General features: G+C 40.9%; 1 protein-coding gene across 1 annotated transcript in view; it reads left to right on the plus strand.

Annotated features, from left to right (window-relative positions):
* The window catches only part of LOC133511547 (delta-type opioid receptor-like), a 39,693-nt gene extending 23,709 nt beyond the window's left edge, over positions 1 to 15,984 (plus strand). Inside the window, exon 6 of the mRNA XM_061840522.1 lies at positions 13,041 to 15,984. Coding sequence (XP_061696506.1) covers positions 13,041 to 13,585 — 545 coding nt within the window. The 3' untranslated portion in view covers positions 13,586 to 15,984. The remainder of the gene's footprint in view (positions 1 to 13,040) is intronic.
* The last annotated feature ends 8,805 nt before the right edge of the window (positions 15,985 to 24,789 follow it).

Raw genomic sequence — 24,789 nt, forward strand, 5'->3', positions numbered from 1 at the left:
TCACAGTTCTAAGGACCAGGGTTCAAATCCCAGCCCCACCTGTGTGGAGTTTGCTTGTTCTCCCCGTGCCTGTGTGGGTTTTCTCCGGGCGCTCCGGTTTCCTCCCACATCCCCAAAACGTGCATTGATTGGAGACTCCAAATTACCCTCAGTTGTGACTGTTGTCTGTCTCCATGTGCCCTGTGATTGGTTGGCAACCAGTTCCGGGTGTACCCCGCCTCCTGCCCGACGACAGCTGGGATAGACTCCAGAATTCCCGTGACCCTTGTGAGGATAAGCGGCTCTGAAAATGTATGCCCACCATTGATGACTCATCATCTTGACTTGTGAACACTCATCTATTACATTTCTACTCGTGACACATTAATCTACAGTCAGTTTATCTGGCTCTAAAAGCAGTTGTAGAGTTCAATCATCTCACCCTGAAACCTCTTTTAGTCCCGCATGCCCCCCCCCCACCCCCAAACTCCCTTGATCCTCCAGTGAACTCCATTTCATTTCATGAGATGTCTATTAGCCCAACGCACAATCGCTCCATTCCAGTTACACTTTACTGGCGCTGCTGGTCCTCAAACACGACACAGTGAGTCACTCCAGGGATGATCCGTGTGAACCTTTTGCTTGCTTTCTGCAAATATTTAATGTTTTCCTTCTGTCACTTCTTGAATGTCCTTCTTCCATTCTGACTTGGATTTCAATTGTTCCGAGCCATAAGAAACCCTGTTTGCACCTTCTACATACCTGTCAACTTTTCGGAGCGCCAACCTGTATAAACTACCAAAAAAAATCCTTATAGAAAGCAAAAAAAATCCTTATAATATACCGAAGCAAATTATATGTCAAAATAACGGAGGGAAAAAAAACACAAAGTTTTTCAATGATTTTTATTGTAGATCTCCGTAATGATAATATCTGAAGTTAATGTCTAATTCTACTAAGTAGAATGATAAAAAATACCGCAGATATTTGTAAGAAAGAAAGATTCACCAAAGAGAATCACTGATGGGAAAAGAAAAATGTTAAAAGATTACATACATATCTACTCAATGCCGATGATCAATTGATTATTTTTAGTGAATAAGGAAGAAGTTGACCTGTATGATAAGGCTAACAATAAGCTATAGATGCTGACATTACCTATTGTTCCTATGAAGCCATTCTCAATCGTAGTAAATGGAACGTCTATCTTGACATACATATGACACCCTTGTGGTGAAAACACAGCATTCAATTATATTAGTCAGCTTTTATAAAAACACAACCATGAGCTAGAATGCTACCAAGAGAGCTACAATGTCAGCTACAATAATTCCATGTATTTGTATTAAGGCCCAAGCGGCTAACTAGCAAGCATGCACACTACATTAGCTACAAGCTAAGTCAACTTAATTTGAACCACAAATGATCAAAGACAAGATAAAAAATAACACTCACTTTTTGTAGCAGTCAAGTAATATCCTTGTATAGCTCGATAGGTCAGCGTCACCAATAGTCTATCGTTAACGATTTGATCGATTGTGACAGGGAACCGAGAGCTGGCCAGCTGCTCCTCGGGCGCAGCCTCCATGTTTCCCGTGGTGAGGTGTCCCGCTCGGCCGTGCTCGATCCGGGCCAAGGATTTACAGGAAAGTTACCGGAAATGAAAGTATTTTGCTAATCTAAATCAACATCATGCCTGCTGCGCCAAAATCTTTGATGCAGGCAACATTTGGAATTCCCCAGCTTTGGGTTTTCCTCACAATAGAGTAGACTAGCACAGTTCTGGGCAAAAGCAAACGTAAATTTTCAGAATCTGTATGATTTGTGATACACGGCCGTATACGTAATATTCACCACAAAATCCGTATGAACTACAGCAAAACCGTACGAGTTGACAGGTATGCTTCTAAGAAGTGCAAGTCCCAAATTACTTAATACTGCAATATTTGGGGAACATCAATCGAAACGAGGCATCTTTTTGGTGGTAGGACTTAAAAGTCATTTCTAAGTTGAGACTGAGCCAATTGCTTTATAAATTGTGCAGGAAGTGTGTGCAAGTGTTTTGTCTTCCTTGTTGCTGTTGCACTCGGATGTTTCCCATTGGCTAAATGTAGCAGTCATGCACGTCCAACCTGAAATGATGTTTGGGATTGGTCGGCCTTAACTTTGCACTTAACGGCAAGCGTAAGAGTGAGCTTTACGTGCAGTTGCAAGATGGGGAAAATCCATACGGCATCTTTATTGTTCACGGTGAGATTCAGTGAGCCGCTGCAAAGTGTCCGGCACACCCGGGAATTTATGTTGCATTGCATGTATCCACTTTTTGGCTTTAAATTAACATTACATGCCCTTTTATAATTAATATTATTCATGATCATTAAACTTGTCTTAGCTGGTGAAGAACTATGTTATACTATGTTATATAATTACATACGAAAAAACTATCTATTTACTCAAACCGATGAACTCCAAACATTTTCTACAATGTCAGGATTCCTCGATCTGTTGCCTCAATTGACCAATTTCCTTTCAGAGATTTGTGTATTCTGCTGGTGTGGGGTCAACATCTGTTGGATCAGGACACATTCCTCATCAGTGAGAATTGTATAAAAAATAAGAATGCTGTTGTACTTACTAGAAGCCTGACATTAAGGTACACTGGAATGCTAGTCCGTAGTGCCTCAGGTTTGCTAAAATTTTAACTTGTTCAATGTCGTTTACGAGTGTTGCATTGACGAGCATTATTATGATGAGCATGCATTACAAGGGCATACACCATGTGTGTGTTGCACGCGTGTGTTGTTGGTGCCGTTATGCAGCTCGGCATGAGGTTCAATAACTTCACCCAAGGCGGTGAGGTTTTGCCAGCTGGCCTGCTGACAGAATGGCAAGCCCGTCTTAATCCTGTGGTCACACCACCTGCCAAGATACTTTGTCTTTTTGGGAGAACCATTTAATATTAATCCACAGAAGTGCCAGACAAATTCCAGGCTTACTGAGCGCACCTGATTACAAGCCTCCGCCAGTATTTTGTAAAGGAAATACCATTTGGTACATACATTGGGCGCAGCTGTGTAAAAGCCGCAAGTGCCCACATTGAAACTCACATTAAAACACGAGATATTTACAAAGAAAGACAGTACACAGGGGGAGTTTAACTAAACTATAACTAGGGCTAATGCTAGCGCTAACGCTAACAGGGCCGGTTAAAATGAAACTTACCCGTAAATATCACTGAGACACGCCAGTAACACAGCAGGAACATGCAAGGACAGCGCTAACAGGGCCGGTAAAAGTCACTTCCTCGGCACATATATTCCACCGGTCTCATTCTTACCTTTTCCGCTCGAGTGCCCTCTTGCGGCCGTTCGAAAAAAAATGCACAAATTAAGCGCATCACCGCATAAACCGCAGATTTGAAAGCGTGTGAAAAACGTCACGGCTTGAAGGCCGGAAATCACGGAATATCCATCCATTTTCTGAGCTGCTTATCCTCACAAGGGAGTCTACCCCAGCCATATTCCGGCAGGAGGCGGTGTACACCCTGAATCTGTCCTCAGAACTACGAGGTAGATGCGCTAACCAATCGTTCCACCATGTCTCCTTATCTGATTACATATTTTAGGAAATACTTTGTGTTGGTGAAGCTTTGCACTGTCTGGGTGTTTGCTCATGTGCGTTCCTTCATTCATCCCTCTGAGCCTAATTACGGTATATGTGATGATTCAGTGGCAGGTTTCACACTCACAAGTCTTGTCCTCCCAATGCAAATAAAAGCATTTTTGAAAATTGAAACAAAGTTTTGTCACTTCTAAGTCAGCAGACCACATTTTTTTTATCTTTTCAAATCGGCGCTATGCAGCATTTAGAGACAACAAGTTAATCGAGTCCTCACCATAGTCGAGATCCTCTAGCTTCATGATGCAGCGGCTGTTACCATGGCAACATCAGCTCAGCTAACTGAAAGGCATGCTGTTTGTTGTACTCCAGTGTTAGCAGTAAATATAGTTTAATTATTTTGCATATAAAAACAAAAGAACAAGAGATGTTGTTGACATGGTACTCCCTATCTTTTCTTCATATCAAACAAGTTTATTACTTTTGGCAAAGGCATGGAAGGGATCATATTTCATGAGTTCTTATTTGTGTTTTTAAATTTGTGAATTACCTTTTTTTTATACCCTAGGGGACTATGCAAAAGAAATACTTCACCAAAAAGAGTGAAAGAAGAAATTACAATAAAAAAGTTGGTGAGGGTTCTAATTTTTTAATTCTTGCTCTTATCGTGATTAAAAAGTCTCATCCACAGAAAATTATAGACACGGCTTCGTCTGTTTCAGCTGCTTTCGACCACTTTGTAGTGCGCACGATCAACACTTACTGTACAAGACCGGAATGCAACGATACTGTACAAAAGCAGGAATTCCCTGACTGCGGTGCACACCAGTTCATACACAGTCTTCTGTGATGTAAAATCAACACATCTTCTTCTTCTTTCGTCTTTGGGCTTGTCCCGTTTTAGGCGTCATCCTTTCCCATGTAAGCCAAAAGTCCTGCAGCCTCCTCTCAAACATCAATTTTCCTCATGTCTTCCCTCAACTTTCTCTATTTACAGTACACCTTGATTTAGTTGTGATGATGTGAAGTATTTCCATCGGTGTTGTATGGCAACTAAACATTTTTTTGTCGTGTAGTGTTTCTGTGTATCAATGGAATGAAAGCTGCCCATAAAGTGAGTGGTTCTACATCAATCCAGTTTTAGCCTCCAGCAAGCTCGCCTGGCTTTATTAATGGACTCCAGCAATTCTTTTCCCTTGACCACACCTGCTTTCTCACTTTTGTCTTACGGTTTCTGCCTCCACGTTTCCTTTATACATCACTGATCTTGTTTCATTTTTACCTCTTTTTTACCTTTTTTTTTCTTATCATTTTTATTGTCTCCTTTCTACTTCCCATTCTTCCCATAACATGATGTTCCTTCCTTCTTTCATTTTATCATTTCTTTCTTTCCATCCTTCTTTCCTTTCTTCATTTATTGATTCCTTGTCCCTTCTTCAATCATTTCCATTCCACTCCGCCTTTCATGCGCCTTCTCTTCGTCATTGCTACCCATCTAGATATAATTTTGTGACCGTTATAAACTTATTGGCGGCACAGTGGATCAGCTGGTAAAACGTTGGCCTCACAGTTCTGAGGTCTCGGGTTCAATACCGGACCCGCCTGTGTGGAGTTTGCATGTTCTCCCCGCGCCTGCGTGGGTCTCCTCCGGCCACTCGGGTTTCCTCCCACATCCCAAAAACATGCAACAGTAATTGGACACTTGAAATTACCCCTAGGTGTGATTGTGAGTGTGGCTGTTTGTCTCTATGTGCCCTTCGATTGGCTGGCGAACAGTTGAGGTTGTACCGCGCCTCCTGCCCATTGACAGCTGGGATAGGTTCAAGCACTTCCCGCGAGGATAAGCGGCAAAGAAAATGGATGGATGGATATAAACTTACTTATTTCTGCTTGATTTCGTTTTGTCCGTTCATCTCATTCCTTTAATGACGTAAAATTGATTTTGAATTTGTCTCAATTTCTTTTTTTTGCTTTTCATCACACACTTGTCATTAACTTAAAAATTTGTGACTTTTTAATTAAAGAGTGGACCCCCATATATGCACAGTTCGTTATCTGCTGTTTTTTTCACATTTTCCAAATTTAATTTCATTTTTGTTGACATATATACAGGATATATTTTTTGTTGTTGTTGTTGTTGTAGGGGGGGGATAACCAACTCTGAAAACACTCATAGGTGGTTTATCCCTGCTTATTCAATATGTTTTAGGGTTATGCAAAACATTTTTTTGTTTCAATGCACTTATATTGGCTGAGCCCCTTCCTGTATGCGGTAGTAATGGATAGGCTGACAAATGAGGTTAGACTGGAATCCCCTTGGACTATGATGTTCAGAGATGATATTGTGATCTGCAGTGAAAAAAGGAAGCAGGCGGAGGAACAATTAGAAAGATGGAGGCATGCACTGGAAAGCAGAGGAATGAAGATTAGCCGAAGTAAAACAGAATATATGTGCGTGAATGAGAGGGGTGGAGGGGGAAGAGTGAGGCGACAGGGAGAAGAGATAGCGAGAGGGTACGACGACTTCAAATACTTGGGGTCAACAACCCAGAGCAATGGTGAGTGTGGTAAGGAAGTGAAGAAACGGGTCAAAGCGGGTGGAACAGTTAGCGGAAGGTGCCTGGTGTTCCATGTGACAGAAGACTCTCCCCCAGGATCAAGGGCAAAGTTTATAAAACAGTGGTGAGGCCGGGCATGCTGCACGAATTAGAGACAGTGGCACTGAAAAGGCAACAGGAAGCAGAACTGGAGGTGTCAGAAATGAAGATGTTGAGGTTCTCGCTCGTAGTGTGCAGGTTGGATAGGTTTAGAAATGGGCTCATTGGAGGGACAGCCAAAGTTGGATGTTTTGGAGACAAGGTGAGAGAGAGCAGACTTCGATGGTTTAGACATGTTCACAGGCGAGAGAGTGAGTATGTTGGTAGAAGGGTGCTGAGGATAGAGCTGCCAGGCAAAAGAACGAGAGGAAGACCAAAGAAAAGGTTGATGGATGTTGTGAGGGTGGACAGTGGGTGTCACCTACAAATAGCAGGAGACCATTGGATGCACATGTAAATTAAACAAAATGGGTGTGGGGGGGAGCCAATGTTGACCAGTAGTTTCTTGTCAACTGAATAAACATATTTGTACCTTTTAAAATATTGATTCATAATAATTTTAATAATAATTTGGATTCAATGGAAATCATGTGAAATTGAAATTGACACGGACACTTTGCGACCAAAAAACAAGTCTTTCGATCTGCAGTGTTGGAGTGTAAGAAAGCAGGGCATCTTATTCTGATATAACAGCAAGTAATGTGCAGTACTTGAATAGCCCAGCCAAGGACACATTGGCAGGAAGGAGGTGATTCAGGTTTCGCTAATAAAAGCTTGCACCAATCCATTAAAAACAAATGTGTTGAGCATGGCGTCCTCTTGTTTGCTTTGAGTCCACATTCAATTACATGTACGTGTAGGCTGAAACATGACCATAATGGATTTATTATGGAGACATACCCCCAGTTCTCAGAAAGAAGCAAACACAGCTTTTAGCCCTACACACCTATACACATAATCTACAGTATAATTTGGAATGTTAACAATAACAGCATTTTCTGAATTTGCCTCAACACACCGCCACATTAGATCCTTCAACCCATCTTTCATTTATCTGAGGTCAGGTAGCGGGGCCAGCAGCCAAAGCAGGGAAAAACAAAAACCCTTGTGACCGGAATTAATGAAGGCCATTTCAGTACACACATGCATTACTGCAAAAATGGCAACGCACAGAACATAGCAATTGCACGAAGAGAGGAAGTGGAAGGGGACGATTAACATTTGGGAGGGTGACACGTTCCGAAAGAATGATTGCCACTAAAAGCTATCGATTGATTGACCTTTTCCTCTGCTGTTTGTCTACATTCTGCATCAGAGTTCCTGCAATGAGGCTCAAACCTGACATAGTTCTTGACTAAAAGATAAATAACCGAATCAAAGAATCAAAGTGTAACCTGCACATACTCATTGAGTGCAGGGAGCATGTGGAAAATTTTCCATGGAAATAGAAGCAATCATTTCCAGGGTCAAACTGTCATCGTCACAAATCCTTTACTTTATCAAATGATGTGTCTCAGCATCATATAAATATTCATCACTAGCCAATCAATGGGCACATATAAAATGACCATTTCGTCTCACATTCACAACTATGGAAAATGTTGTCTTCACTGATCTATGATTTATTTTTTTTTAATGTGGGGCGAGGCTGGGGAAAAAAATTACATATGCGTGAGGAGAATAACTCCACATAAAAAGCCACAAGATGACATTTAGATCCAAAACCTCACTACTATGAAGCAGACATACAAACCATGACCCAATCACTGTGCCTGTTCCATGTCCAGATTTTTTTTTTACTGTACAAGATTGGTGATGGTTGAAATGAGTCGTACAACAATCAATAGAAAATCGGATTTCTCATCATCAGCTTGATCCTGTGCTTGGAGTTGCACATTCTTAAAATCACTGCATCAATGAGCTGTCACGGCATGTAAAGTAATGAGATTACATTGAAATCCCACATGATAGATCAAAGTATTGATAAAATGCCAACACTGTACGAAACAAAAAAAGAGAGATGGAGGGGAATTATATTAGGCGACGTCACGCATGGTGGAAAAATGCTAAAGTGGCCAAGAAAACTTTGTGAGAGCAAACACATTTGTGGACCATCAACTTCTGCTATGTTTTAAATGTTTTGTTAAATAAATATATCAATAATGCATGAAAACAAAAAAAAATTCAGCCCATTTGTTGTGCTTGAATGGGATTGTGTCCGTATAACATAGGAGTTTGATATGATCTTCTGACATGCCATATTATCTTATCCAAATTCCAATTCCAATGTGCTTAGAATGATGCGTAAAATGTCAATAAAAACAAAATCCAGTGATTTGAAAATCCTTTTCAATCTATATTTGCATGAATACACTACAAAGAGAAGATATCTAATGTTCATACTGATAAGCTTTATTGTTTTGTTTTGTTTTTGTAATATTGACAAATTAGATGCCTGCAACTGGAAAACCGGGATAGGGGGGAAAAGACTAGGTTCCTTTATAATAATAATTTGGAAAAAAAACATCTTGTTAGGAACATCCGATAGATCAACAGGATAATTCGAAAGACTTAAGTCCAACATTTGGAATTATAAAAGGAAAATCCCGATGGGCTGAGTTATGTACAAGCAAGGGTAGGGTGAGGTTCATCAAGTCGTCAACAATTGCGTGAGCAGATAGTCAAACACTTTAAGAACATTTAATTGCAAGGGTTTTGTGGTTACGTCATCTGCGGCCAAAGTTTCATCAAAAGAGTAAGAGAATTTGGAGAAATGCCTGGAGATTAGGGGCAATGTCGACCTGACATCAGTGGTCATGAAATTATTCAAAAGCTTTGTGCTGGACAACCTCAAGAGCATCACAGGACCGTGCGAAGAGGTCTGTGGATGTGGATGACAGTCAACAAGGGACTGGATTGGATCCTAGAACACCTCGATGGAACTTTATCAAGGTTCCTTTTCGTGGACTTCAGATCTGCGTTCAATAATGTCATCCTGAAGTCCTCTCCTCCAATTTTCTCCATCTTAACATCTCAACCGCCATCTGCCAGTGGATTTACAGGTTCCTGACGGGCAGGATAAAGCAGGTATGGCTGTTGGGCACCACCTCATCCACATGCGCCTTTGGCTGTGCAGGCCCCCAAAATGTGTCCTCTCTCCGCTGCTCTTCTCTCTCTACATGAATGACTGCACCTCAACAAACTCAGCTGTCAAACTCCTGAAGACTGCAGATGACACCAGTCACCGGCATCATCAAAGATGGTGACATGTCGTCATATCGGTAGGGAAGTGGCGCATCTGGAGCTTTAGTGCAGCCGACTCAACCTGGAGCTGAACACGCTTAAGACTGTAGAGATGATCATAGACGTCAGGAAGCATCCACAACTGGCCCTCACACTGTCCGACTTGCCTGTTTCAACAGTCAAGACCTTTCAGTTGCTGGGAATTACAATCTCTCAGTACTTGAAGTGGGAGACCAACATCAACTCTGTCACCATAGAGGTCCCAGCAGAGGATGAACTTCTGAGGAGGCACGGCCTGCCACAGTAGCTGTTGAGGCAGTTTTACCAAGCAATCATCCACTCAGTCCTGCGTTCATCCAACATCGTCTTGTTTGGTGCTGTCACAATAAAGGACAAACTCTTGACTGTAACAGACAAGCAGCCAACCAGGACTGCTAGAAAAGTCACCCATACCCTCCTACGCATATTTGAGGACTTGCACACTGCCAGAACTAAGAAATTAGGAAATTAGATCCTTTTCACATCCTGGTCACCACTTTTCCTCAGCTAGGAATGCATTAAAAACACGTATCATTGTGTAAAGGCTTGCCATGTGGGCTCAGAAATTATTCAGAAAGCTATTATCAGGTACCATTGATTGTTGTTACATCGACAAATGCAAGTTAAAAGCAAAGCAAAGGCCACGTAAAATATCTACAATACACAGAAACGCCACCGGCTTCTCTGGGCCCGACCTCATATAAGATGGACTGAAGGAAAGTTGCAAAGTATACTGCAGTCTGACGAGTCCACATTTAAGATTGTTTTGGGAAATCATGGACCTCATGTCCTTCGAGCCAAAGAGGAGAAGGACCATCCAGATTGGTATAAGCGCTAAGTTCAAAGCCTCACATCTGTGATAGTGAAGTGATTTCTTAGTGACCATGGCATGGGTAGCTTTAACATCTGTGAAAGCAACATTAATGTTGAAAGGTACATGCAGATTTTGGAGCAACATTTGCTAATAATTTATTTTTAAAGGACATCCCCGCTTATTTCAGCACAGCACATTCTGCTTGTGTTATAACACCATGGAAAGAAAGAGGACAAGACTGTCCTGCCAGCATTCCAGACTTGTCTTTCATTGAAAATGTAAATTACAATAGAGACCCCAGACAGTTGAGCAACTCAAGTTGTACATCAAGCAAGAATAGAAAAGAATTCTAACGACAGAGCTTCAACAATTAAGTGTCCTCAGTTCCGAAATCCTTATTTAGGGTTGTTAAAACGAAAGGTGATGTCAGACAATGGTAAACATGACCCTGTTTGTTAGAATGTGTTGCGGGCATCAAATTCAAAATGAACAAATATGTTTTATTTTACGTTTCGCACAATGTCACAACTTTATGGAAATATGGGTTTGCAAATGGTACAACTGCATTCCACTTTGATGCAACGGGAAGTTCTGATTTGGATGACCTCTTTTTCGCATTTAAGATTTTAAGTGATAGCTATCCAGTTATTGATTTCACAGGTGACAAATGCCCTGGTGAAGGTGTGCTGTGTCTGTACTTGTCACTACCGTATTGCTCCTTATCAGTCCATACCTACCCTCAGACACATTAGTCTCAGACTGCATCTACGTAATTATAAGCAATTAAGCAGCCGTCTCATCTTCTGTCATGGTCCCTCTATGCGCGTGTCATCCTTTTGTCTTCCTGCGATCATGTCCCATTACACATGCATAGATTCCCCTCCCGTTTTCTTTTCCCATCTTTTAACATTCACACCGCTGCCTAATCACATCCATTATTTGCATCTTTCTTGTGCTCCTAATGTGCTCCCTCATCGTCTATATAACAAAGGTTTTCATTGCATTTATTAGGTAGTGTTTTACTTACGGTTTATTCTGTAAAACCGCACACATGGTATGTTTCCCCTCCCATAAACCTGCTCATACGTGTCATAGGTTCAGACTCCGTTCTAGAGTCACAGACACCTTAAAGCAGGGGTGCTCAATGCGTCGATTGCGATCGACTGGTCGGCGTGCCAAAAAAAAAAAAAAAGAAATGTTAGCCAATGTTCCCTCAAAACTGCGCAATTATTCTCCGCTGATGCAGTCTCTTCGCAGATATTCTGCATTGTGCGCAAAAAAAAAAAATCGAATGCAAATTGAAAGTATAACATCCAGCTATTCGGTTTGTGGCACAAAAAACAAATTATGTATTTTAAATATATATATATATATATATATATATATATATATATATATATATATATATATTATAATATATCACATAACATTAATAACATAACATTGGAAGCATTATTATCCCCCCCACCCCCGTCGTGGGTAGCTCACGAGAGGCTGGCTGCTTGAAAAATAGATCTTGGGGTAAAAGAAAGTCTGGGCACCCCTGCCTTAAAGCATTTGGAAACCTTTTTGGCATGGCAATGTCATTCTATAAATACTGTACACGTATCATCACTTCACATTTGGTACATGCTAATTACATCGCAGTGTTACCTTGACTTATGTGTTTAATCAATTCCCTGTCCAAGCTCCTAAATATATTTAATCATATATCAAATCAACATTCCCCATTGAAAATGTTTTAGTGTGCGTTTTTTTTAATAAAAAGAAAAGTAACCCTGTCATAAAATAGGGGTAGCACAGACTGGTTAGAACATTTGCCTCACAGTTCTGAGGACCCATGTCCAAAGGCTGCCTCACATCTGTGCATGTTTTCCCCGTGTTTTCTCTGGGTACTCTGGTTTCCTCCCGCATCCCAAAAACATGGATGGTAGGTTCATTTAAGACATTAAATTTCCCGTAATTGTGAATATGTGTGTGACTGTTTCTTTGTGTGTGTGTGTGTGCCTGCAATTGACTGGCATGGGGCAAATGTTTTTACTAGTCCAGTCCAGAGTGTACCTCACCTCTCTTCCAGAGTCAGATGGGTAGCCTCTAGCTCGCTCGTGACCCAAGTGAGGATACGCGGTATGGAAAATGGATGGATGGAATAAAAGAGAAAGTAAAAAATATATATATTTTTAAAAGTGTAATTACTGTACGTTGGGTCAAGCCAAGTCTAAACAACAACTATCGGTATGTGTGTTAAGGGTTGAGGCTTAAAGAGTGACATCAGAAAGGTACTGAACCTTGTCAGGGTGTGGATTGCTACTATAGCTGCTAGCAAGTGTTTTCATTTTGTATATGTGTTTGACTCTTTGTCCCATTAAAAATAAAAATGGCTGAACATCCATGTGTTGATTTTTATATTAATTTCTCTCAAACGGTAAATACTTGACTCAAACTTTGGATTGCAACACAAAGTGATGGTCCTTAATTCAAATGTTGGGGATCCCAAGGTACCACTTTTGCAATTCCAACTGAGCAACATTAGAGAGTCTACAGAAAAGAGACTTGAGGATTTTTTGTGTTACTCAGCTCAAGGTGCTTGAGGTAGACAAGGTAATAGGTCATGTGTGTGTGTGTTTGTGTGTAAAAGCTGTTATGATTTTGTTTTGACTCAACTCACTGACAGTTTCAACACACTGTTGATTTGATTAGTTTTCATGAATATTTATAGTTTGACTCTTTTCATTCTTCCCTGCTTCTAGGCGTTGAGTGCATCGTCGTCCTGCCGGAGCCACGTAGTCACTGGGATCCGGTTTTCGGCACATGCGTCTTCCTCTTCTCCTTTCTCATCCCCGTGGCAATCATCAGTGTCTGCTACAGCCTGATGGTCAAGCGGCTACGCAGCGTTCGCATCCTGTCAGGCTCAAAGGAGAAGGACCGCAACCTCCGGCGCATCACCAGAATGGTTCTGGTGGTGGTGGCGGTGTTTGTGGTGTGCTGGACCCCCATCCAGATCATGGTCCTGGCCCAGTCGCTGGGCTTCAACCTGAGCAGCTTGTCTACATTGGTCTTGATGCATTTCTGTATTGCTCTGGGCTATGTCAACAGTAGTCTCAACCCTGTGCTGTACGCCTTCCTGGATGAGAACTTCAAGCGCTGCTTCCGGGAGTTCTGCCAACCTTCTCCGTTCCGTCTTGATACCCAGCAGTCGGGCCGTATGAGGAGCATCGCCAGGGAGGTGGCGGCCGCCTACAGCTGTAAGGCCGACGGCGGTGGGCCCGGCGGAGGGACTCCCAATCCCGCATGACTAGGCGTGGAGCTGCCTTTGGTGGGCGTAGACCACCCACAGAGGGGAGAGACACCAGGGACGGGGAACTCCAACACGGAACTGACTCAGATTACAGCTCTCTAGCGGCACGAGCCCCCCCACCCCCCAACAATACGATTGGCCTGGGGTGGGGGGGAGTCTGAGGAGGATGATGATGACGCAGAAGGGAAAAGAATCTGAGAACATGTAAAGTTGGACAAATTGTGTGAACAGGATTAAGGGTTGGAGTTTAGAATCAAACTGACTGTATGGCAGACATTTGGTTTGATATATGGTGAAAGATTTGAAGGTGGTTACATCCTGATTCTTGGAATGGTCCATCATTTTAGGAAAATGACATTTATGTGTCTGGGGATAAACCCCATTAAGGGTTTATTTTTAAAACAAATTCCCTTGCTCAGAAGACTTACTGATGGAAAATCAGTCAGAAAGAGGAGGAAGGAGCTGAAGTTCAAACCACTAATTTGGTGCTTTTAAGGAGATTCTATATCAACAGTGGAGGTGAAAGGACCACACACAGAATCTCTTTGGGCTAGTGAGAGGAAGGATTAACACCGTTGATTATTACATTTTTCATGATGACGTTTTCAGCCAGTTCGAGCAAATAGATCGCCTTTCTTAAATCACTCACAGTCATGTAACCAGGTCTTAAACAGATTTGAATTTGGTCGTGAAAATATATGGGACGTAAGATCTCTCGTTTCAAAACCTGTAAAGGGTCTTATGAGTGTGACTTTGAATGTTCTTAGAATCACTTAAGAGTGGGTTGAATTGAAGCAGTTGTTATGCTGCATTCCAGAAAACTGGGAATGCCAAGGTTTCAGATATCCCGCGAGGTAAAGTGCAATGAAATGCCAATCAAAGGCCAAAGTACTGCAGGAGAATGTATAGAAATTCAGTGATTTGTCATAACACATGCTGCAAATGTAAAGCGCTTTATAAATTGTCTTTATTTGTATCAACTGCTTTACTTTATCAATAATAGCAACCTGTTTTGCACGGAATTTGGTGGTTTACTGAAGGTATGTTTCTATATTCTTTCTGCATGCAGTCATACACCAAGACATAACAAAAAAAAAAAAAAAAAAAAAAAAGTGACTCGAAGGTATCGTTTGTGTATATTTGCTTCACTTGGAACGTCGGGATGCTCAGATCACTAAAGATCCTGCTTTCACGTTTTCTGGAATGCAACATCAGCCCATATTAAACACTGGGCTGCTTTGAACAATGAAATTGTTCCTCATCTGTCTTTTTCTGTGGAAGAGGCATGATTAATACAAATCCAGTATCTTTGCAGGTACTTTATGAATGCTGCATGGAGGTGCTACGTTGCAGTACACAGGCTCAAGGTTAAATTGTAAGGGTTCGGTTAGGTTGGGGGGGTCTCATTTGAGTGCAACGCAGGACAAGGTGGTCACCGAACTTTGACCCAACTCCAAGGGATGAAGGGGCTCACCCCCACTCTCGTTTTAGTGTCTGAAAAGTGACATTAACCCTGGAACACAAACGACATGGTGTCGTCGTGATGCTGTACATACAATTATTTAGAAGGAAAAAAATGTAAAGACCATTTTTTGTTGTGTTTAATCAATGTAATAAATATCAAATCCCCTGGGCTGGATTCACACTGCATGCTCAATTGGCCAATTCCTATTATATACCCAACAGCTTTTTCGATCTGTCTATTTACACATAAATTTTCAGTGACACGTAACTAATTTGTCTGCGTACATTTAGCAAACACATGAGACAACCCGCATGCTCAGAGAATCAACTGAATGCAAATAGCTCCACATATGCCAACTCTGGGCAGCAGCAACAACATGAAAGTAAAGAAAAATGAATAATAAACATTATGTAGCTAAACTAGTTGGCTTGGGATGATTCCTTCCTACTGATTGAAGTAAGTGATTGAGTAACTCTGCCTGCCATTATTTTTGCTCATTTAATGATGGATTCACCTCTTGTTTTACATGTATCCTTTCATAATACATGTACATTTTTGTATTGTTCTTATTTGTGTTGTCTGGGCATCCGCCACTGCTGGCATACGTTGTGAGTAATCCGATCCGTCACTTTATGTTGCACATATGTGATCCGTATCAAATTTGTTTCCGCTTTGGGAAAAGTCCTTGTTCCGATTTGCCGATGTCATATTCCATTTATTCCATTCGTTTCTCGTGTGCTGCCGTAATGTGTATCTGAATCCTGTCATTTAGAAGCAAAAAAAAAAAAAAGAATTGTGTCACTTGTAGTGTAAATCCAGCCCAAGACATAGATGGTGCTCATTGTTTAACGTTGGGTTAAGATGATGTAACTCAATCGAACAACTGCAACTTCTTTTAGTTAGCATTATTCTTAGAATTTGTATTACAAGTCCACCGAAAAATATAAAATCCTTTTTAATAGAAAATGTTTTTTTTTTTTTTTAATTTAAGTGCTTTCTTGAACAGCCACAAGAAAAAGAAAAAAAAACAGTATGAGTTTAACTTTCACTTTAATCTCTAATTGTGTTGCTCAGTGTTCCTCGTGTGGTGTTTGCTGGGTCTCCTTTCGTCGGACTCAGTTTGGAGAAAAACGAACACTTGCCTTAAGTATTGAAATACTGAAAATATTGTTTTCACACTGGGTAGCTCAAATATTTCTGTCGACAAAAGAATCAGTAGGATAGCAGTGGGGGGAAAAAACATTTTTTTCGGATTTATTTCTTACAAACATTTCCATGTAATCAAAGTTTAATGATCACCCACTAACAGGATTTTTTTTTTTTTAATATTCTTACATAATATGTTCAGAAAACAGTGCTTCTCCTGAGTTTACGGTCGCAAGTGGGAGAGGTCCATGATTGATGGCAATATACAGGCCAATGGAACAATCCCACGATATTGAAGGGATGGAAAGTATCCGTCTGTGCCATCTCATGCCAATTTCCAGGCCACAGTGGACAGAACAGCTCAGCTTTCAGCAACAAATAAAATCTAAAAAATTGAAAAAGAAATAAAAACAACATACAAATATCATCGAGTTAAAACCTGGATGTTGTTTGGCTGACTCATCCTTATGTATGAAACGACCGAGGTAGCCATGGCAACAATGTTTTTCTTCAACCGAGATGAAAATGAGTACTAAAACAAACATCAGCCATTCACACGATTATACACTTGAAAGTGAGCATGTAAACCAAACAATTTCAATGTTATAGTGTGAAAATAATGCTGTAGCAGTTCAACTCAATTCAAAGGCATCGCTGCACTTACCGAAAACGTTCTTTGTAATTTAAGGTCACGTTCTGCACATTTGCTGTTCTTTTTTTTGTTGTTGTTTTTGCACAAAAAGACGTAGAGAGGACATTGATGCCAAGAGGCTGCACACGCTGCCCTGTCGGTGCAGGGTGAGCACTCATTTGCAGCCTTTTAAATCCCTGTAGATATTCCATCCCAGCTGTGTAAAGACATTAACACAGCTCTAACCACCATTTACCTCTGACCTCTTGTTTCTCAGTGTTCTCAGTGTACAAAAACATCTGTATGATGCCTCTCAGAGGAGGAAAAAGCATCGAAGTGCACCTGATTCCTCTCATCTGTTTACATTTTACAGACCACATGAATGTCAAGCCAATAACTGTTGAAAATCCAAATGTAAAACAAAAAAAAGTGTATATTGTTGACGTCGTTATATGATAATTGCTATGACAATGTTGTGTTGCTTCTCTGTTTTTGTGTTGAAGATGACGCTGATGTATGTTTCTAGCCCAGCTGATTGGAATCGTGACACAAAGACAGTTCTCAGGCCTTGAGCTTTGAAAGCTTTCCATCCTATTGGGGGTCACATGATGCTACATTTCGAACTAGAACAAAGTTATTTGGCTATCCGTGGTCAATGTGATCATGTGTTGGAGCTGTTTGTATCACCTGACTTCAGCTAAAGCTATGTGCTCCTCCATACTAGCGTTCTCATTATAACATGGAGAATGTTTTACTCGAGCTTACGTTTAACTGTGTATTGACTGCATTTATCTTTTTGCACATTACATTAATAAAGAGATTGATGTACATGAATGTGAGCTTATGAGAGAATATTTCCCAAAACTGTGTATCATATCTTTATAATTTAGGAAACCGATATAAAAGGTTGGTAAACAACAGCATTCACTTCCGTCTTAGTCTGAGTTACCCTTTATCGTTAAAATCAAACTAGTTTGTCTCGTAAAGGGCATCACGGCACTTTTTTACATGTAGAAAATTTAGGAGAAAGCGACACCACATGATGTAAAGATTGCAAAACTTTATGAAATATGAGTTCAAGATGATAGCAAATTACTGAAAATCAAAACACACCTTAGGGTGGAATTTTATGAAATATTTAATGAAATTTATAAACATCTAAAGGGAAACAGAAAGATGCTAACTACAAGAAGAAAATAACACTAATACTGGTGAAAGAAGAAAAAATAGGTATGTAAAAGGGGAAATAGGATATTGTGTGCTGTTGGGCTGAAAATGTGAATGCGAACTTTTAGATGTTATCAAACTCATTTTTGTCATGGGCCAAAATGTAGTCACAGTTTCCCTCAGGGGGCCGTTATGAATGAAACCGTAAAAATTTTTAATCACCGAATATTTCCACATTAAATTTATGTCCTAGTTTTGGAATCGGAAATTAAGAGTAATGGATTTTTCGACTATTTGTGACCTTTGGCAACACAAAAAGGGTTGTGCTATCATATATAAAAAGCCAATGATGAAATCTTGACTGAGATTTTAACAAGAATCTTGGAAGTTGATACACATGATCTGGCTTCGCCAGTCACATAAAATCATGTGGCGGGCTGGCTCTGGCCCCCGGACCTTGAGTTTGACATCTGTGGTTTAATGTGTTGAGTCGGAGCGAGAGAAAGCAAAATTGGGATTTTGTGTGATGCTAGTAATTTCCCCAAAATTATTGGGCACTTATCCTGTACATCCTGGAAACAATTGCAGTGTGTAGTCACAAAAGTAGATTGGCTGGTCTCTGGGAGGGGACTTTCTGAGTGCTCAGGAGATGAGGAGGTAGGTTTGCCTAAAGAAAAGATGCACAAAAATAAAACAAAAACGGTGGAAAAAACTGAAAGAAGTTGTTCTTCACACGTTCTGTGGGAGGTTGGAACTGTTTCTCAGCTTCCTGCTTTTTCGGGGATTCGCTAGCAATTACAATTACCTTGTGTTCAGGTCTCTCTGGAGATCCTCAATTGGATTTAAGTCAGGGCTCTGGATGGGTCATTTAAGAACAGTCATAGTTATTCTAAAGCCACTTCTTCTGATTAGCTATGTGCTTAGGGTAATAGTTTTTTTAAGGTGAACTTTCACTCCAGTCTGAGGTCCTTAGCTCTCTGGGGAACGTTTTCATCCAGGATATCTCTGTTCTTAGCCAGCTTCATATTTCTTTCGATTGCAACTGTTCATCCTGTCCCTGCAGCTGAAAAACACCCAGACAGCATGATGTTGCCACCACCATGCTTCACTATTGGGACTATATTTGACAGGTGATTAACAGTGCTAGGTTGTCTCCACATATATCGGTGAGAATTAAGGTGAAAAAGTTCTACCTTTCTCATCAAACCATAGAATCTTATTTCTAGCCATCTTGAAGTCCTTGAGGTGTTTTTTTTTTTTCTCGAGCAAACTCCATGCAGGCTTTCATCTGTCCTGCACTGATAAAAGACTTCAGTCAAGCTACTCTCCCATAAAGCCCCGACTGGTGGAGGGGTGCAGTGATGATTGACTTTCTAGAACTTTCACACATCTCCCAACTGCATATCTGGAACTCAGACAGAGTGATGTTTTCATTCTTCTTTACCTCTCTCACCAAGGAGCTTATACCCCAATGACCTTTCCGACTGGCGATCTAAAGCTCTGCCCCCCTTAGCAACATTTGCGATGTCCCACAAGCTTCCAAAATGATGACTGAACAGAACAGGTTTGAAGTGGATTCTCTGTCCCGTATTCCAGATAATATTGCAGTATGTCTTTTTTCCAATTGCGTCAGACTTGTCCAAGAGAGTTCTACAGAGAGGTCTCAGCCACTGTATTTCACGCAATGATATATACATGGAATTAAGATTTTGGACGGAGCAAGACGCAATGTCAGAGTTACAGCGAAATGTTGGCGATCAATGCAAAAAAGTTTGACGCCACACAAACTTCATATTGAAATCCAACTGGATAAAATAGTGGAATCATACTACACATGTAAAGCAGGGTGAGTACTTTTTACTTGGAAAGATCATGAGTAATATCATTGTAGTCTTTATAAGTGAGTTAGGTTTGATTTTCTACAAGTGCATTTAAGCAATGGTGATTAACTCAGTCAGTACCGTAGTCACCAGATGAACAAGGTTGACTTGGCTCGTAATGGAACCCGGTGCTCTGTCTTAAAAGTCTGATGTGATACAGACGAGCAAATAGACATTTCTCTTGCATTCATTTCTCGCACATTTACGTATCACTAACCCGACTCTTCAGCATAAAACATTACACACTTCATTCAGCAGGTCAGTGATACGCTACCAAAGTGAAAGTTGTTCTCCTAAAATGTAGAAAGCAGTGATAATAATTCAGTCAAACTCAGAAAAGATACAGCCTTGTGTTTTTTTGATATTGTTCACATTTAGTTGTACGTGCGGTTCTCCGAAAGCCTTAATCCATCGTAAACACTTCGTCAACTGTGTTTTCGGGTTTGAAAAATGAATCAACCAGGCCCCTTGTAACCTAGCAGGATATCTTTCATCAGAATTACACGTTCCCCATTTGAGGACCATTGTCTTCGTAACATTAACTTTTCCAAGCGCACGCTACTAACAACTAGGATTGCTTGTGGGACAATATGGCGAGAGGAGCGTGTCAAGCCAGGGGTTAAGACAATGCGGGTATCTAATTGGCTATTACTGTACGAGTGATTGACAGGTCGAAAAGGTCCATTGTTCAGTTTAGATTACTCAAATCATTCTAAGCACGTAAACAAGATCTCGTCTTTCACCTACAGATGGTGCACCATCGAGAGCAATTTAGATCTCAGTACCCACCGTATGAATACTTTGGGATGGTCACAGTGGCTCAGGATCAAAACCATAACCTTCCATTTGGGGGATGACCACTCAACCACCTGAACCATACCATCAGTACAGAAGAAATTAATAAATGGGGAGCAGGAAATAATAAGGGGAGAACAACAGATCACATCATCCACCCATCTTAGTTTTGCTTTTTTCACCTTGATCGCGTGAATAATTATACAACCTCCAACCCCCCCCAAAATGATGCGCTTTCACAGACAAGTAATTTCATACGGAATGTGTTCGGTTATTTCTGGGTTCGTGGTGGCTGGTGGGAGTCAATGATATGGCACTCTGGTATATTACTTATTCAATCCATTGTAGTCTGACTGTTCAAGTGGATATGTGAAATGTGTTTACAGATGCAAATGTAGAATGGTTCTTTGTGATGTCAACTCTCATCAGTGTGGAAAAAAAATTGCACAATGTCAAGTCGACACCAAATGTTAACAACACAAATTATTACTGTATACTGGAATCAATTGCAGCCAACCAGTCTGAAGGGATCGTAGCGATCAGGGTCACTAATTCAAGTCAGAACAAAAACATGTCGTTATCATTATCATCATCAACGTCATCACCATCATCTCTGAGTCATACAGAACTGCTTATTACCTGTAATCTGCCAGAATTCGAAGCCAAGATGGAAATTCAAGGAAAGTGCAAATAAACAAGCAGACCAACGTATACTTTGGACATTTTGGCTCTGCTCAATGGACAATAATTGGAAAATTGTATGTTTGTTATGATTGTGTAACCAAATTTCATAAATGTATGTTTGGATGTGTTTAGGTGCTGAAGGACAAGCCTGCCAAATACCTTTGGGATGAATTACTACAGCAGAGCCCTGCAAGTCCTCTAATAGGTCTTCCTCTTCTTTTCCTTACGGTTTGTCCCATTAGGGGTCGCCACAGCGCACCATCTTTTTCCATGTCAGCCTATCTCGTGCATCTTCCTCTCTAACACCCACTGTCCTCCCGCACAACATCCATCAACCTTGTCTTTGGTCTTCCTCTCACTCTTTTGCATGGCAGCTCCATCCTCAGCACCCTTCTACCAATATACTATACTCACTCTCTCGCCTCTGGACATGCGTCAATGTCAAAGCGATCAAAGTCTGCTCTCTCGAACCTTGTCTCCAAAACATCCAACTTTGGCTGTCCCTCTAATGAGCTCATTTCTAATCCTATCCAACTTCCTCACTACGAGAGAGAAACTCAACATTTTCCTTTTGCTACCACCAGTTCTGCGTCCTGTTGTCTCTTCGGTGCCAGTGTCTCTAATCCATAAATCATGGCTGACCTTACCGCTGTCTTATAAATTTTGCCCTTCACACTAGCAGAGACTTTTCTGCAACAAAAGACGCCTGAAAACTTCCTCCACCTGTTCCAACTGACTTGGACCCATTTCGCCACTTCTTTACCACACTGAGGATTGCTCCGGACTGTTGACCCTAAGTATTTAAAATCCTACACCCTTGCTATCTCTCCTGCCTGTAGCTTCACTCTTCCACCTCAACCCCCCTCATTCATGCACATATATTCTCTTCAATCTTCATTCCTCTCCTTTCCAGTGCATGCCTCCATCTTTTTAATTGTTCCTCCACCTGATCCTTGCTTTCACTGCATATCACGATATCATTTGCGAACATCATAGTCCAAGCGGATTCCAGTCTAACCTCATCTGTCAGCCTATCCATTGCCAAACAGGAAGGTGCTCAGAGATGATCTCTGATGTAGTCCCACCTCCACCTTAAATTCTTCTGTCACACCGAGGGCACACCTCACCATTGTTCTGCTGTCATCAGAAATGTCCTGTACTATTCTAACGTAATTTTCTGCCACAGCAGACTTACACATGCAGTACCACAGTTCCTCTCTTGGTGCGCTGTCATAGGCTTTCTCTAGATCCACAAAGACACAATGTAACTCCTTCTGACTGCTGTACTTTTCCTCTAGCATTCTCAAGGCAAATAGTGCATCTGTGGTACTCTGTCTAGGCATGAAACCATACTGTTGCTCGCAGATACTTACTTCTGTCCTGAGTCTAGCCTCCACTACTCTTTCCCATAACTTCATTGTGTGACTCATCATCTTTATTCCTCTGTAGTTTCCACAGTTCTACAAATCACCTTTGTTCTTAAAAATGGGAACACGCACACTTTTCCTCCATTCTTTAGGCATCTTCTCGCCTGCTAGTATTTTGCTGAAGATGTTGGTGAAAAATTCCACATCCACCTCTGCAAATTGCTTGCATACCTCCACAGGTATCTCATCAGGACCAACTACCTTTCCATTTTTCATCCTCTTTAGTGCCTTTCTAACTTCCCCCTTACTAATCATTGCCGCTTTCTGGTCCATCACACTTGCCTCTTCTACTCTTTCTTCTCACTCATTTTCTTCATTCATCAACTTCTCAAAGTGCTTTTTAAAACTATTTAGCACACTCTTGGCACCAGTCAACACATTTCCATCTCTATCCTTTATCACTCTTACCTGCTGCACATCCCTCACATCTATCCCTCTGCCTGGCCAACTTTTAGAGATCTTTTTCTCCTTCATTCATGTCAAACCTGGTGTACATGTCGTCATATGCCTCTTGTTTAGCCTTCACCGCCTACCTTTGCCCTACGTCGTATCTCAATGTACTCCTTTCCTCTCCTCAGTCCTCTCCATGTCCTTCTTCTTCTTCGCTAATCTTTTTCCTTGAATGACTTCCTGTATTTTGGGGTTCCACCACCAAGTTTCCTTCCCGTTTTATAAAGTCCAACACCATCTTCCCTAGAGAGTGGAAATTGTGGTGAGTGCAAAGCACTATAAACAGTATTCTCTTTACTGTCACGATATGTAATCACAATAAATTATGCCACATCATTTGTCATGTTGTGGGGACAATATGTTCGACATTTCCCTCTCAAATGTGATTTAGTGCATTATCTACAAAAGTGAGAAACTGGTAAATAGCACCATAATATTTCCCAAAGGATAGCTTATTAGGGGACTCTTTGTTTCCTTGGAAACCTATTACTGATTGTGTTCAATTTCCTTTACATATTTGTTGAAATCCACCAAAAGTCCATAACATTAGCTAAACATACAGTCTTGCCAATCCCACACAAGCACTGTATCAAATATAACAATATAATCCAATAACGTTCACAGTGTTTGTTATTATGCTGTTGTACTTTCATCACCAATGTTATATAGATGAGGACTCAGGGTATGCTGGTATAAATTTTAAAGTAAAAATAAATAAATAAAAATGAACTGAAAGTTTTTGGTGTTACACACCAAGTGATTCTACTCAGGAAAGACAACAAAATTTGTAATCGCAAGAGGATCCTCAAACAATATTGCCCCGTATGGTCCACCCTCAACAAATCTCCAGTGCTGTACACTGAACCTATGTGACCTCCATTAACAGGAGGACCTCAGCAGTGGATTTTTTTTTTTTTTTTTATGATGAGACCATTACGAACGATCAGAACAATGAAAAGCACCCACACAAACCTTCATTCTCCTGAACAAATTACAGAAGGTGCAGGCTTGACAAAGTAAGTGAGACACACTAATAACATAATCTAGAGTTTTTAGTGAACCTAAGGCCAGGCAAACATGTGGATTTATCCTTATTATTATTATTAAAACATATTTCTGTATATTGCAGACTCTGGACATCAAGATAAAAAAAAAAATCGACATAACAGTTTTGATCGATCTCATCACAACACACTGTGGTGTTATCTGGATATGACCAGGAAACATCAACTACCTTTAGTCATCTTTATTCTAAGCTCTCAACGTAACACCTTGTGGATGATCGACGAGTTTGATGCTCGATGCATTTTCATGTTGTCATTTACCCTTCCCCCTTATGCTATACACATACTGTATAATATTGTACCATACCACAGCGGTTATGAACTGTTGGGTCTGGACCCAAATGTGAATCACAGTCCTATTTTGGGTGGGTCTCAGACAACTATCAAAATAAATAAATACATAAAGTGCCAAGTTGCCACATGGAACATGATAGGCAACTGGCAATGTCTTAGTGCTTTAGCCGCTAGTTCACTCCCTAAACAAATCCGACA

The sequence above is a fragment of the Syngnathoides biaculeatus genome, chromosome 2, assembly GCF_019802595.1.
Source record: "Syngnathoides biaculeatus isolate LvHL_M chromosome 2, ASM1980259v1, whole genome shotgun sequence".
Taxonomy (NCBI): domain Eukaryota; kingdom Metazoa; phylum Chordata; class Actinopteri; order Syngnathiformes; family Syngnathidae; genus Syngnathoides; species Syngnathoides biaculeatus.